The following is a 16247-nucleotide window of genomic DNA, read 5'->3' on the forward strand; positions in this document are numbered from 1 at the left end:
GCCAGTGGGCCTGGTGTGCTTATCCCTGCTCTATGCTAGTGGTTCTTACTCTAGATCAAATCCCTTTATAAACTGGATGAAAATCATGTACCTCTCTCTAAGGGAAAAAAAAGCCTCTTCACATACTTGCACACATTATCTCAGGGCTTCCTGGGCATCGATTAGGACCATGGGCTCTAAAAAGAGCCTTCCCTTTTCTAAAGTGGCCTAGTAGGGGGAAGGGGCCGGAGGGGGGCGGGCAGAAAACTCTCTAACATGATTAGTGGATCACCTGGTACAAAGTCCTTTTATCTACTAAAAACCATAAATTATGCTCCAGGTTTGGAAATCAGCAGTAGAGAAATAACTTTTCCCCATTTGAAAACATGGAGTAATGGAATTTAGGAAGTCTGCCAGGAAACTCACATGCATCTGGCACCTTCCCTGCCCATTTCTAGATCAAAGGTTCATGAACCTGTATCCTCCACTCCCTCTGTCACTCACTGTAGCCCGAGGTGTACTCTGTACCCTGTGATGCCTCCAGAATGGCCTTTCACCAGCAAGGGGACGGTACATTTTGAATTTTCATATAAACATACTTCCGCTTAATCACAGATTCTCTTCAGGATTTGCAATTAAGGGGAGACAGAATGACGCTGCATAACCCAGCCCTGAGCCAAGATCATGCCAGTCTGAGATGTCAATGACTCAAAAAAAAAAAAAAAAAAAAAAAAAAAAGTAAGGGAACCAATGACCCAACTGCACTTTTTATTGAAAGGTTTAAGTCCCACTTAAGACCAGAAAAATCCAACAAGCAGGATTATCAACTATCTTGTGTGCTATTTGCTGATTTTATTCTGTAAAAACAGAAAGGCGTATACTGAGGAGACTGGTTATGAAATGGTGGGTAGGAGCAGAAGAGGGCCTTCCCTTGAGCCAGTGGCTGCCTATCCCAGGTTAGGCAGAGTGATTCAACAAGCTCTTCTAACTTCTGGGACAGTATTAGACCAAGGAGAATATGGCTGACTTTAATATTAAAGCAGTGGAGTAATTCCTGGACATAACAGTAGGAGTTCAAACCCAAGGGGAGTCTACTTGTGCCTGGAACTGTTCCAGGGGCTTGACATAAAGCTCGTGGCACCCTATGAGGTAGGAACGCTAGAGTTCATGTTTCACAGACAAGGAAAGAGAAATGTAGAGAAGTTAAGTAACTTGCTCAAGGTCACACACTGGGAAGTGTTGGAGCCATGATTCAAACCAAGCAGTTGGCTTCAGATTTTCTGTTCCCAGTCATTCCCTCTGTAGAACCTCTACCCATCCCTCTGGGGAATATTGTTGGCCAGCTTCGACCCGCTTGTATTTTCTTCAGGATCGAACTCCTCACTCTATGAGATCTATTTATTCCTACAGAGTGTGTGTAAACGAAACAGCTGAATTTTATAAAGCAAATTGTATTTGAATCTACTGGGAGAGACTTGCTTTTGAAGGTCATACTTGTAAAGTGTTGGCTTGTAAAGAGTAGGCATTTAATAAATGTCTGTTGAATTACGTTAATTCCCCTAATTTGTGTAAATGTTTCTTTTGGTATATTCAGGACACTTAACATCAGGTAGGCATTCCTAACTGGAAAGAATATTGGAGAGCAATTGCTCCTAAGAGTAACTGCAGACGGTAGAGTGATTAATTCGGTGAATCACCCAAGGAAGTGGGCGTTCTGCCAGTGCTGGCCCCGGGCTCCCTGCCACCCTCTGCTCTGAGATGGATGCCAGCCCTCCTGGGGCTGCTGACAGATCGCTGAGGAGGGGTAGGGTGAGAGGGAGCCCATCCCAGGGGGCGGCACCCACAGCATGTGAGCTGCTGTTTGGCCTCATTTCTGGAGGTGTCGCTAGCTTCCAGGGTATTTCAGTCCAGTTCATTTATCTCCTGGGTGGCGACCCTAGACCCCAATATCCTTACTTTATAGACCAAGGATCACCAGCCGTTCAGAGGAAAACATTTATCTATTGAATCACGCAGGAGCAGAAAAACAGGGTAGGGGCAGGCAGACCATGAGTTGGGTGTGACTGGTCCCTGGAGCCAATTGGCCAGATGTGGGGTGGGGTCACCTCAATAGAACATGTCCTTCCCAATTCTCTAGCTCAGGCCACAGAATTTGCAGATGGCTGGGAGGAGGTGGAAAGAGGGATTTGCTATGCAGGGTCACTGTGCAGGTCATCTTTGGTGCTGGCTGTATAAACTATTGCACACACATAAAGTCAGACACATAGCGTATCTCATTCATCCACACATCAGCTTATTCAATTTATGCTGCAAATACTGACTGGACACTTGCTGTATCCCAGGCACCCTGGAAGGCACTGGTGATACTACTGTTAAGATTGCTCCCTTTCTTATTACTTCAATCCAGCAAGGTGAAACAGGGCTCTAAATAAAGCAGTTAGGGGGTTTATGGTTTTTCAGTATGTGTGGTTTTCTCTCAAATATTTTGAGTCACAAACTCCCATTATGAGTCATCAATACAAATGGGCAGCCTAATGAATCTAATCAACCTGACCTCTCAATCAATGAGAGTGGCAGGGAGGTTCTCCCTGATTCAGGTTCAGGCTCAGGTTGCTGGAAGGGTGGCCAGGATGTGCTTCTCATTTGTCAGCAGAGGAGCCCATTCCTAACAGAACAACAAACCAGCCTTAGCCTCCAGAAGGATTTCTCCTGCTGGAAGCTCCATGGTGCAAGGATATGGCCCAGAGGGAAAATCAGTGATGGGTGCCTAGGCAGAGGAGGGAGGAGACATGAGGACCCTCACAGGGCTACACTCCCGGTGATCCTACAACTCCAGGAAGTAGTGGATTGCTAGAAAACATAGCAGAGGGTGCTGGGCAACTTACCAACTTGCCTGGATTGACCTGGCCCTGCCAGTTGTTTGCATAAGGCTAGAAAATGGGGCATCACCACCTATTGGAATGTTTTCCCCAGAAAGGACCTCCAGCATGGTTTTAGATAAGCTGTGGCCTCACTGGTGTTAACAGAGACCAGAGCTGTAACATTCCCTATATAACACATTCCTGAGGCATTTCCAGAAATGATTTGTTGGTAAAATGTGTCTCACACAAAATATCCCCAGTGAGTGAGGCAGTCCCCACCAGGAATGTAGCATAAACAACTACAAAGAACAAAGATGCAATGGTTCATTCCTACAGGGCAAAAACTAAGTCCTTAGACCTGCATAGGTTTCCTGATCTCAGGTCCTGGAACATGGTTTCTAAGTGGGGAAGATCCCATCTCTTCATCTGTGAAATGGCCGTGACAATAACACTGTAGGGAGTGTTTCAAGTGAGATGTGAGCAGAGCACCAAGCACAGTCCCTGCCCACAGAAATACTCAATACATTTAAACTCCATTATTCGATGAATCTGGTCTGGCAAGTGCAGGCCTCTGTTCTCTTCCCAGCTCCCATGCTAACACACTATGTGACCTTGAGCAAATGAGTTTCTCTCTCTGAACCTCGGTTCTCTCATCTGTGTTCTACAGTGTTGTCCTGAGTGTGTTCTGGAACCCCTGCAGGTTCTGCCTAATATCCTGACTCCGGGGGGGAAGCTGAGGGGACAGGGCCCATGCCTGCAACCTGAGCAGTAATCTTCATTTGTTTTCTGGTACTGTACTTCTGTGTTGCAGCTCACTTGGAAAAAAAAAAGGGGCTTCCAGGTCCTTAAAAATGTTTGTAAACCATGAGTGAGATCTAAAGCCCCTTCCAGGATCTAGTGTCTTTCAGAGCAGGAGACTGTGGCTCACCCTCCCTGCAGACAGATGCTGGCTGTAGACCATTAGGTCACAGGACCTGCTGCTCTTTCCCTGGACAGCCCCGTGCTTCCCTGCTCATGGGTCACCTTCCCCTTCAGTGCCACCTCCCTCAACTGTGCCCTTTGGAACCCTACCTCTTCAACCCACACCTTCCTTAGGATGCTTTCTTTGATCGCTGGGATCATGGAAAACTCATCTCCTCCTCCTCGGAATGCCTCTGGCCTTCTGCTTATACCTCTGTCATATCTGCTTTTGAAGTCATTTATTGCAATGTGTTATATCCTCTGCTTGATCATAAATGCTGGAAAGGCAGAATCCAGCCCTATGGACACTTGTGAGTATAAATACTGGGTGCTCAAGCACTGCTGATAGAAGAGATGACTGGACGGGGCCACCTAGTAGATGTTAGAACCTCCAGGCAAATTTTTATACCTTTAGACAAACTCAGGAAGAACAATTTTTTAAATGTACTGATAATCAATTTCCTTCCCCCCCTCAAATGAATAGGTTAATATAGACATTTCTAATCAAGTCAATGAATTAATGACTACAGAGCAGAGCCTACAGCATGCCTGATGTGGTCAATTCCACCCTGATAAGGATGCTTCCATGTTGCTCTGATGACGACTCCAGGAATCTGAGAGCATCAGCTGAATTCACATAGAAGGAGGCACCTAGTAGGGCACTTAAAAGCTCCTTCTTCTAAGTCAGAAAGACAGGTTTGAATATAGACTCATACTTGGTCATTTTCTTAACTTCTAAGCCTCATTTTCTTATTTGTAAAACAGGCATACGACAATAGTTGTCTGAGAGAGTTAGAGATTAATACAATAAAGCATGCAATAATGCCCTGTGTATGGCAAATAGTGAGTGTTCATTCAGTATATACAGGTTATTATTTAAAAGCAACAAGAAAACCAACATGATTAACAGAAACGAATAGAAAGCAACTTGCAGGCCTAAACTGCAGGCAATACCATGGTCATCTTTATAGGAAAAGCACAGGAGGCTGGGGGTACTCAGTGGCAGAATTTCAAACCATCAAGGATTATTTGGACAAATGACATCCTGAGGCACATCAGCATCATGAGGATCCCTAAATGGAAGAGTTTCCCTGAATTCCTCTAGTTCTCATGTAGACCTGCAAAGCCCTCATGATCTGACCTCACTCCTATCACTCTCCTCTCCACTCATACTGCTCTGGTCATCTGGCCTCCTCCCAGGGCCTCTGTGCACCCCACACGTCCCCTCTACGAGGTCTCGGCACCTGCTCTTCCCCTGCCTGGATACTGCACTCTCAGGTATTCAGGTGGCTAGCCGCCCCCTCCTTCTCATGTCACTGCTCACAGGTTATCTCATTAGAGAGAGCTTCCTTAACTTCCCCCCCACCATCACCATCACCTTGCCCTGCTTTGATTGGCTTCACATTTGTCACAGCTGGATTCTGTTTACCTGGTTGTTGTCTGCCTCCCTCATCTCGAGGGTAGGCTCCATGATACCTGGGGCCCTGGCTGCTCTCTCTATTCACTGTGCAACCCCATCATTAGAACTGTGCCCAGCGTGAAGACATAAAGCAGATTCTCAACACACACGTCGTTAAAATGTCCTCCCTGAGAAGTGCAAAACTGTTCACAACCCGCACATTCTGGTCAAGAGTCTTACCCTGTCAACATAGCAGCGGGAGGAGTGATTTCTACCGAAGTTGCATTGGTGTTTGGGTTGAGATTGTCGGTTTTTATAACAAAGAGCTTTACGGTTGGATTTGCAGCTCCTGCCTAGGAAAAAACAATAACAGAACCAGTAGTGACAAAAAACATAGCATCATTACACAGGTTTAAAATGGTATAAAAATGTCTGCATTACAGCCATAAAATTATAGTAATAAGACACATTAAAAAATTTAATATAGGGGCACCTGGGTGGCTCAGTCAGTTAGGCATCTGACTTTGGCTCAGGTCATGATCTTGTGGTTCATGAGTTTAAGCCCCAGGTAGGGCTCTGTATACACAGCTCAAAGCCTGGAGCCTGCTTCAGATTCTGTGTCTCCCTCTCTCTCTCTGCCCCTCCCCCACTCAAGCTCTGTCTGTCTGTCTCTCTCTCAAAAATAAACATTTAAAAAATTCAAAAAATTTAATATAGAAGATTTAATATAGATAAAACGAACATAAAAGAAAGTCATGAAATGCAACTTATTCACATTCAGGCAGAAACATATGCTGACAGCCCAAAGCACTCCTGTTTAAATCATGGATGTTCATAATTTATGTATTTTGTGCAAAGATAAGCTTTTGAAAAATCAGTTCTATTATTTTGCAAATATACTCTGACTCCAAAAGACAAGAAGTCTAATGGCTGACAGCTAGGAAGAATACCTTGGGTTCAGCCAAAGATACAACCCACCAAGAAAATGAGTTCACCTGAGTCAAGAGCCAATAATGCTAATTAGGAAGCAATCATTTGCACTCCAAATTCAGGTTCATCACATTTGAGCTTTGCAATCAATATGATGACAGAAATCTACAAAACTTTTTAATATATACACATAGATCTTCAATTGACAAATTAGTTAGAAATAATATATTTTTAGTGAGAGCGTTTTATGTGTTTTTTTTTGCCAGTTTCACTCATCAAAAAATAACATTCCACTGAAAATACATCTCTATATTTAGTCTCTGATCTTTTTTTTTCTTTTAACTTCCTCTGTCTTCCTAAAATGGCAGCTCTTCATGAAGCAAATTGAGTGAGTTGGTAAAAATAAAAATCCCTTTTCCCAAGTTGCTTACAGCAAAAACATTTACTATTAGATTTTCCTATGGATGATACTGTGGCCATTAATATTATGATACTGGTGAAGAATCCTGGTTCCTTTCTAAATCCTCCTCTTCCTCAGCTTACACTGCTTAACAGAGCTGTTCAATTATCATAAGCATGCATCCCGGAGGGGAGAGAACAGCCTTGAAAACCAAGATGTGACACTATTATTCCAAATGCAGGACATGTGAAATTTACATTAGGGCCAAATCTATACTAGAATCACCGAAACTAGTCATGTGTCTGTTAATTAGCAATACAACCTGATACATAACCGAGCTTTTCAACTTCATCGAGGGCACACTCCAACTTCTACAAATAAGATGAGTTTGTGATTCAGTGACAGCCTCTCTTTTCCTCCACTGAAACGTTTTTATTCCCCCTACCTCTTTCAAAAGCATTTCCCCCATCTTTTTCGGCTTGTCATTCCTCAAAGTTTTTGGAGAAATTACAAAACCTTAAATCACACTCTTTCCTGGGATAATAAAAATACTTTAAAATTGCCAGATGCTGTTGACTTCAGCAAGAGTAATCACAGCAAGCTGTTGAAGAGAGACTGACAATATTTTCATTAGCAGGAAAGGATTAAATGAAACCATTCTCTTCCCATCAAATCACGGAACCACCATGCGAATGGGAGTACAGACCTTTGGATATGGAATCCGCATAGTCATTGGGTACTGCAGTGACTCATCAGAGTAGAAAGAGTATTCAATAAGTGGGACTTGTGTGTCGTTAAATTGGGCATATGCTAAAAAAGTGCCTTTTGGAGACCACCACAGAGCAGAGTAGGCACTGAAGATTTCCTCTGAAAAAAGACATAAATTGTTCTGTTACAAGAAGTAGCTGATAAATTGGCTTTGGCATTCAAAATATTGTTCTCATTAGCTTTAGTAATTACAGTAGAGTTCAACTAATGAACCATTTTGCATTTGCTGGGCTTCCAAATTCAGAGTAATACAAATGAATAAAAATAAAATCTTCAAGGATAGATCTGGATTGTGAAAATAAGTAACCCGTTGGACCATTTTAGAATATTTTAGCACACAATATTTAATATAAGCTCTGCATTTTTTTTCTTTATCTTATAATCCTCTAAATTTATGCCGCAAAACGTACTAAAAGTAAATTTCACACAAGGGGCTGATTCTCCTTTCTAATTTTCAAACAGTCAACATGCCAGCATACTCTCCCCAACTGGGCTCAGTTTGTACTGAGCCCGCAGGGTACTGGTGGGTGGTGTGTGGCTCCAGACTATCAAACTAATATGGTGCCCACACTTTACTACTCTTGGCACAAACAAGGTGTGGGAAGGATGAATTTAGAATGACAAGGAGCTCTGTGAGACCCCTATCAAGAAATACCTCCTTCACTTAGGCTAGAAACTAAAGACTCCCATGGATTAACACACTCCTCTGGTGTATCCATTGATGGTGAGAGAAGAGGGTCAAAGAGGGAGGCAAATGAAAGGAAAGGTCTTGCTCTCCAGAACACTGTTGGACTCATTCTCTGGCAAATGTAGTTCCTTCCTATGTTGATTGTGGAGTCTATTCTTGGGACTTCCAATGTCTGGCTCTTAAAATGCCAAAACCTCTTTTACAGAGGGCTCAGGTAGAAGAGATGGAGACTCCTAGTCTTTTATGTAGATTTTTTAAAAATTTATTTATTTTGAGAGAGACTGAGCATGTGCACGTGCACACGCAGTGGGGAGGGGCAGAGTAAGAGGGAGCGAGAATCGCAAGCGGGATCCCAGCAAGGGGCTCTATCTCACCACCTTTGAGATCATGACCTGAGCCAAAATCAAGAGTCAGACGCTTAACTGACTGAGCCTCCCAGGCGCTCCTCTTTATGTAGATTTAATCCACAAATCTCATGTTCTGCTGTGGGTGTAAAGGTAAAAGCAAAAGCATAGAGACTTGAATCTCAGAGTTAGCACATGCCCCAATCACTTTTCTGATTCCTGAAGCCTCTCTACAAGTTTCTTCCCAATGCTTGTTTTCAATAGTAATAACGGTTAATAGTAGTACCAGTGACAGAAACAACAACAGTCATAACAAAATGTAATAATTATCATGATGAGCCACTAGCATCCAGTGTGTGCTAACCATGTGCCAGACACTGATAAGCAACCAACATCTATTATTTCAGTTAATCCTCACAGTAGCTTCCTGTGCAGATGAACAAAGAGATAGACAGGCTTCAAGAGAATAGGTAATCTGCCCAGGGTCATGTGGCCATAACTGAGAGAATCAAGAATGAATCCAGACTTGTCTGGTTTGAATCCATGCTTTTCACCTTCATGCTCTATGTCCATCCATGTCTATTCCAGCTCTTCCAAGGAAGAGACAACCTCCTCGGTAAGGCAGCCTGCCGCGCTTTGTTTTATACCTATGTCATTAAGTTACTTTTGCATAGCAGTTTAGAATTTAAGAAACACTTATCTAATACAGTCATGACAAAGATCTTTAGGTGAGTCTATTCATATCCCATTGTACAGAGAAGGCAACTGAGGGGGTTAGACTGAAATAATTGCCAGAGACAAGAATAAGGGTACAGGACTTGTGAGTCCAGGTCAAGGGGTTTCTACTGAGAACTTCTTCATATACTGAGTTGATGTCTCCTTCCTTGTGCTTCTACCTATTGGTTCTAGTCTAAGATCAAGATGCAATTACATAAAATGAATACAATTACAGCAAGGCTATGGTTTTTTAAAAATGTTTTTAAGTACAGATAGCAGGGAGTGTTCTGTGTTTTGAATTGGTAGTTATTTGTAATACAGAACATATTTTTCCATATCGTGATGTATTAAAACCATTATTATAAAACTACTTCTGGTCAAACTCAAAGAGCTGAGAATGAATAGTAGGAAGAAGGGAGAATAACAAAGGAAGGAACAGATTTCCAGCCCTTCCTGATACAAAGCTGGCTGTGAGCACAAGTGTCTATGGCAACCTCTCCCTCACCACGACTTCCCTCAACTATCCCGTGATACCTCCTGTCCAGCCTCTCCAACCTTCCTTATGTACTCTCTGAACCTAGTGCCCTCCCCTGAATAAGTCAGTCAATTCACTCTGTGATGATTATCCCCTGGCAACTTTGTCTTCCTCTCTGGGCAGAGTTCCTTGACAGCAGTAGTTGGTTAGCATCTGTCCCTGTGTCTCTAGAACCTGACGCAGCACCTCACAGGTGACAGGCACTCAGCGTGAATTGCACTCAATTACCCACACCCCCACTGTCAGCACGACTACTTGAGGGGTAACGAGTGCTCCATCTTCCAAATTTATTTCTTTCTCTGTCCCTTTTCATCCTTGCTCTCAAAATTCTCATTCTCACCCTGAGGTTAGGTAAACTACACTCATACTTCAGAGTCAATGTCATGCAATTAACTTCATACTAGAAGATAAAGTATTATTATCATTTTTACAAAAGAAGACACCTATTAACTATGGTAATAATCAATTGGAGAATCATGAAATAAGGCAAAGTGAAAACACAGGGAAATTGAGAGAGGAAGCCATTTGGGAACAGGGGGTGGGGCAAGGGACACATGTTCTAGATGGTCAGCTACTCTGTGAGTGTCCCTCCATGATACAGCACGTGGCCCTGTCTACACCTTGCAGCTTTGTTTGTTCTTTTCCTTATGAACCTATAGACTCTCAGAATATACTATTTCAATCTTATACTCCACAAGTCATCATGGCTGCAGTGGAGACCAGGGCTCTAATGGGAGGGTGGATCCAATATACGGAGAACCAAGTGTGCCCTTTCCAAGTACGGATCATTCATAAATATACAAAACCAATTGTAGGAATTTCCCTGTAGGAACTCTTAAGTCCCATTTTCTAGAGATGGGCCCACAGTGGAACCGGGAAGCCATTCCTTTGCTTGTCATAAACATGCAATGAGATATTTCCAGCTATTCTCTAGGTTAGAAAGGACATTAGTATTAGGTGTGTTCTTATCTTAGAGATATACTCTGATGTTACAAGGAAGCGTTGAGTCGCAGCTTTGGGAAGAGGCTTTACCTAGTGTCCACTCTGGGAGTCCTTCAGGTTGTGCCAAGCTGTCCAACAGGTGTTAAAGATGTTTTTCAATCGCTAAGTAAATTTCATTATCAGTTTTAATCAAATCTTATTTATGGGCCATGGGGATTTATCTTTCTTTTAGAGTGATTTTTGTTGTTGTAACATTAGCCGTTTAGTGGAACTGGACTTGAACTGGGTAAGAACCAATATTACGTCATGAAGAAAAACTATTTTATTTTTTTTAACTATGAGGAAAAACTCATAGGATGAACTAAGGATGGGCACTTAATAAGCATGAGGCAACCTCGCAAACAGTTTGGAACAGTCTCAAAATGCCTTGTACCTTGGCAACTATAGACATGAAAAATGTCTTGTTAATATTTTCTAAAACTCTACCCTAAAAGGAAGACTAATCCTTTTTTAATATTTTTAGTTCTGTTTTTTTTTTTTTGCCCATTTTGTCCCCTAAGCCTTTCTAATTATTTTTTTCCTTCTTTAAAAACAGGAAATTATGATTTGTCCAAGTTCAAATGAACACAAATCCTCTGTAAAACAGATGCTTTCTTCCTTCTCTAGTCTCCAACCTCCAGACAATATTTTGTCAGCTCTTGGAATGCTGTGGGAGTATTTAGCTTTCCTCAGTAACTCTGGGTTAGGTAGGCCCCGTTAGAGAAACATCTGATGTTAATCTGGAAGCTTTTATGCCCCAGTAAAGCAGAAAAACTACCTATACAGAAAGGCCCTTTGTAGGAGGAGACAGAAGACAATAGGGGCATTGAGAGACAATGAGGACACAGGCAAAACTAGCTACTGCTAAGAAATCCTTGTGCTGTGGGACACCTGGCATTGTCAGTGCTAAAGAGATTTGATGACATTTAAAAGAAATGCAACTTATCTTGAATACCATTGAATTTCTTCATTTTAAAAGAAATGTTTAACTATTAAAAAAAAAAAAAAAACCTTACAGACTTTCGAATTTGGAAAAGCTTTAAAGTCTCTACCTTCATAAACCCAGTCTGCTATTCCATTGTATATTGCATTTTCTTCCCCGGTCCAGGTGATCCTATGACTTGATGAATTTGGTTCATTTTTAACATAAACATCGTTTTCCCAAACGTATGCCTAGAAATATTGAAAAAGAGATTAATTAATAACCTGCTATAATATATCTTATCCTAGAGTTAAAAAATCTCTATCAACTATTTTATCCTCAAACAATAAAGTATGCAAATGTGATGACTACCTTGGGTTATTCAATTTGAGCATGATAAAGAGTCCTTTTCTATCCTCCTCATATTTTAAAGATGCTAAGTATACAGCTATAGCCTCCAAACAATTCTAAAGACACTCTTCACATAGCTTACAACCATCACCATGTGCATGCTGAATGAAGTACATGAGAAAGACCCAGGAGGCTGACCACTCTCACATAATGATGCCTGCTTCGCATTGCTTTCTGGGGGCTGGGGGTTGAGGGAGTGTGGTTGCATGTCAGAATGGAGAGTTCCATCTACAAATGAACATCCCGCCTCCTGGTCAGTTTCTTTTGGACTTCTGCCATTCTCCTAGCACCATAGAACATGAAGGTATATCTGTAGTGACAGAGAGAAGGTCACAGAACGAGCAAGAAGCAGGTACACCTCAACAAACGAACAAAACAACAACAAACTCAGTACAACACAAAATAGAATTGAGGAGTTTAAGAGCATTTTTCCAGTATGTAGACAATTCCCCAGTAGCAGTTCAGAAACTTTTAGGAACCGTATTTACTGTGTAAGACCAGAAAAATGCTATTTTAGGCAATAACACTCTATTTGATAGTGAAGTATTTGCTTCCTAAGTGTCTGTTCTGTCAGGGAAAGTAGCTTCTGCATGTCAGAACTTTGAGCTACTATGTTTCTCTGAAAACAGAAGAGACTCACTAACCAATTTATGACCCTCTGGTGACCATGTGATCCACTGTGTGTTGTTTGGAATTTTCTCTTCTGTAATCAGCTGCCTGAAAAAAAAAAAAAAAAAAAAAAGATAAAAGGAAACATTACCAAATGAATAAATCACAGTGGGATTTCTTCTTTTCAAAAAAGTATTATTACACTAAAAAAGCTTAATAGCTTTTATGAGGAAGTCACTGACCTTTTATTTAAATCATAAATGTCATATGAAGCTGTGTAAGAATGTCTCCATTGCTGTAAAAGAAAACAGACATTTCAGGCTCCTGTGATCCTTGATAGTTCAGCCACTCGATATAGGCACATAAGAGAAGATGTAAAGTAATATAACAAATTGCATAATTCTGTGTCACGTTTTGTGGTTCCCTATCTCAATCCTTAGAATTTGAGAATTAGGAAGAGATTCTCAGAGACCATCTGGTACAAACTCCTCAGGACCTCACCTGTAACCTAGCTCTGGCTTCACCCCTGCCAAGGAAACTTCTTGGAATCACAGTGCTCCCCACTTGCTACTCCCTGGTAAACATTACTCCTAGCATGTACCATAGCATGTTAAGTCCACCTGTTTAAGAAAATGCAGATTTTCACTTTTCAACCATCTTATTTACAAAATATTTCAAAGATCTATAGTTTTATCGCTGGTGGTGATGTGGAGAAATACTCTCCTACATTGATCATGAAAATACAAAGTGTTACAGACATTTTTGAAAGCCACCTGGTAATATATATTAACACTGGAATATATATCATCAATATTTTAAACAATGATATCAAATATCTAAAATATGAAAAGCGAGCCAAATCCAAATAAATGAGAAGAAAAGAAATAATAAAGGTAAAATCAGTAATCACACAGAAAATGAACAGTAGAGAAGAAAAATCAACACCCCAAAACTGGTTCTTCGAAAAGATGAATAAAATTGCTAACACAGTAAAAGTAAGGGGGGAAAAAAAAAGACCAGTGAATGACCAATATTAGAAATGAAAAATGGGATTAAAATGGGATTAAAAGATTTTAAGACCTGGGCACCTGGCTGGCTCAGTCAGTAGTAGAGCACAGACTCTTGATCTTGGGGTCCTGAGTTCAAGCCCCATGTTGGGCACGGAGCCTACTAAATATAAGATAAAATAAAAATCTAAAAAGAAAAGAAAAGAAAAGAAAAAAGCCATCTTGTTTGGGACCTGGGTGGCTCAGTCGGTTGAGTGTCCGACTTCAGCTCAGGTCATGATCTCATGGTTCGTGAGTTAGAGCCCTGCATCGGGCTCTGTGCAGACAGCTCGGAGACTGGAACCTGCTTTGGATTCTGTGTCTCCCTCTCTCTCTGCCCCCCCGCCCCACACTCTGTGTCTCTCAAAAATGAATAAACAGGGGCGCCTGGGTGGCGCAGTCGGTTAAGCGTCTGACTTCAGCCAGGTCACGATCTCGCGGTCCGTGAGTTCGAGCCCCGCGTCGGGCTCTGGGCTGATGGCTCAGAGCCTGGAGCCTGTTTCCGATTCTGCGTCTCCCTCTCTCTCTGCCCCTCCCCCGTTCATGCTCTGTCTCTCTCTGTCCCAAAAATAAATAAACGTTGAAAAAAAATTAAAAAAAAAAATGAATAAACATTAAAAAAAATTAAGATTTCAAGACCATATTACAAACATTTTTTGGGGGGCCAATAAATATAAAAGTTAAAAAAGGGGCAAATTCCTTGAAAATTAAGTTATCAAAACTGAGACAAGAAAAAATGGAAAATCTGTAAAGTCTCATATCTAATAAACACATTGAATCAATCAATAAAAATATTTGCACAAAGGAAACTCCAAACCCAAATAACTTTACCAGCAAACTCTGTGTTATTAACTAAATGAGTTGAAAACTCACACATATCTAAAAACCCTACAAATTTGTAGTGTCATTCATAATTGACAAAACTTAGAAGAACCAAGATGTCTTTCAGTAGGGGATGGATGAGCAAACTGTGGTCCATCCAGACACTGGAATATTATTTAGCAGTAAAAAGAAATGAGCTATGACATCACAAAAAGACATAGAGGGACCCTCACATGCCTATTGCTAAGTGAGAGAAGCCAATCTGAAAAGGCTACATACTGTATAATTCCACCACATGATATTTTGGAAAAGGCAAACTAATGGATACAGTAAAAAGATCAGTTGTTGCCAGGAGTTTGGAGGAAGGAAGGGACGAAGAGCTGGAGCACAGAGGATTTTTAGGACAGTGAAATATTCCATATAATCCTGTAATGGTGGATACATGTCATTATACTTTATAGATTTACCAAAACCCATAGAATGTACGACATAAACAATGAACCCTAATGTAGACGGTGGATTTTAGTTAATAATAATGTATCAATAATGGCTCATCAATTGCAACAAATGTGCCATACTAATGCAAAATGTTGATAATAGGGGAAAGTGGGACAGAAGTGGGGGATGATGAGGGAGTATATGGGAACTCTGTGTTTTCCACTCATATTCTATAAATCTAAAGCTATTCTAAAAAAAATTAAGTCTGTTAATTTAAAAATAAATGAAGTAGAACTATACCAGAATCCTTGGAAGAAATTCCACGTGGTATCATTGAGTGAGAAATGCAATTTACAGAAAAGTATGGAAAGTAGGATTTTATTTTTTATGGAATAAGCAATAACTAAAAAATATCTATCTTCACAGAATGATTGGATAGTATAATACACACACACACGCGCACACACACACACACACACGATTCTTAACATGTGATACCTGGAGAAAAGATGGGGGTGGAGAGAAGTAGAGAACCAGGCATAAGAGGAAAAAAAGGTAAGACTGAAGATAACATATATATACACAGATTTGAATTTATGAAAAATTATGTTTTATGTGAATGCATGTACACATTAAAACATGTCTTTTTTTTTTTCTAATTTTTTTTTTCAACCTTTATTTATTTTTGGGACAGAGAGAGACAGAGCATGAACGGGGGAGGGGCAGAGAGAGAGGGAGACACAGAATCGGAAACAGGCTCCAGGCTCTGAGCCATCAGCCCAGAGCCTGACGCGGGGCTCGAACTCACGGACCGCGAGATCGTGACCTGGCTGAAGTCGGACGCTTAACCGACTGCGCCACCCAGGCGCCCCTAAAACATGTCTTTATGTCTGTCTTCCCTACCATATTCCTAGATGAAAGAAACTGTGTTTTATTCATCTTCAAATACCTGGAGTCTTGTCTAGCACAAGCCACATAGTCTGTGTTCAAGAAATAAACCAAACCAGGGGTACCTGGGTGGCTCCGTGGGTTAAGCATCCAATTTTTGGTTTTGGCTCAGGTCATGATCTCATGATTTGTGGGGTTGAGTCCCACATCAGGCTCTGCGCTGACAGTGTAGAGCCTGCTTGGGATTCTCTCTCTCTCCCCCCCTCTCTGCCCTTCCCCTGCTCTCTTTCTCTCTCTCTGAAAGTAAATAAATCAAACTAAAAAAAATAAATAAATAAACCAAACTGATATAAAAATCAAATTTTACCTGTGAGAATGAAATAAACAAAATGGGTAGCTCAAGGATACCCAGTTTGTATAATGGCAGAGCTGAGACACAAGCCAGAGTTTCCGACCTTGAAGAATATTTCCCACTTATCATTTATCGCCCTCCTATCCTCTCATGCCAACAATTATGTATTAAGTCTCTAACTTTTGTGAGTCATACTT

General features: G+C 41.2%; 1 protein-coding gene across 2 annotated transcripts in view; it reads right to left on the reverse strand.

Moving 5' to 3' along the window:
- DPP4 (dipeptidyl peptidase 4) overlaps positions 1 to 16247 on the reverse strand; it is a 109910-nt gene that overhangs the window by 34504 nt on the left and 59159 nt on the right. For both annotated transcript variants that reach the window (XM_045480008.1, XM_045480007.1), the window contains 5 exons: positions 12747 to 12799; positions 12540 to 12612; positions 11615 to 11735; positions 7236 to 7396; positions 5440 to 5552 (listed from right to left, as the gene is read on the reverse strand). In XM_045480008.1, the coding sequence (XP_045335964.1) occupies positions 5440 to 5552; positions 7236 to 7396; positions 11615 to 11735; positions 12540 to 12612; positions 12747 to 12799 (521 nt within the window). The remainder of the gene's footprint in view (positions 1 to 5439; positions 5553 to 7235; positions 7397 to 11614; positions 11736 to 12539; positions 12613 to 12746; positions 12800 to 16247) is intronic.

Source organism: Leopardus geoffroyi, chromosome C1 (genome assembly GCF_018350155.1).
Source record: "Leopardus geoffroyi isolate Oge1 chromosome C1, O.geoffroyi_Oge1_pat1.0, whole genome shotgun sequence".
Taxonomy (NCBI): Eukaryota; Metazoa; Chordata; class Mammalia; order Carnivora; family Felidae; genus Leopardus; species Leopardus geoffroyi.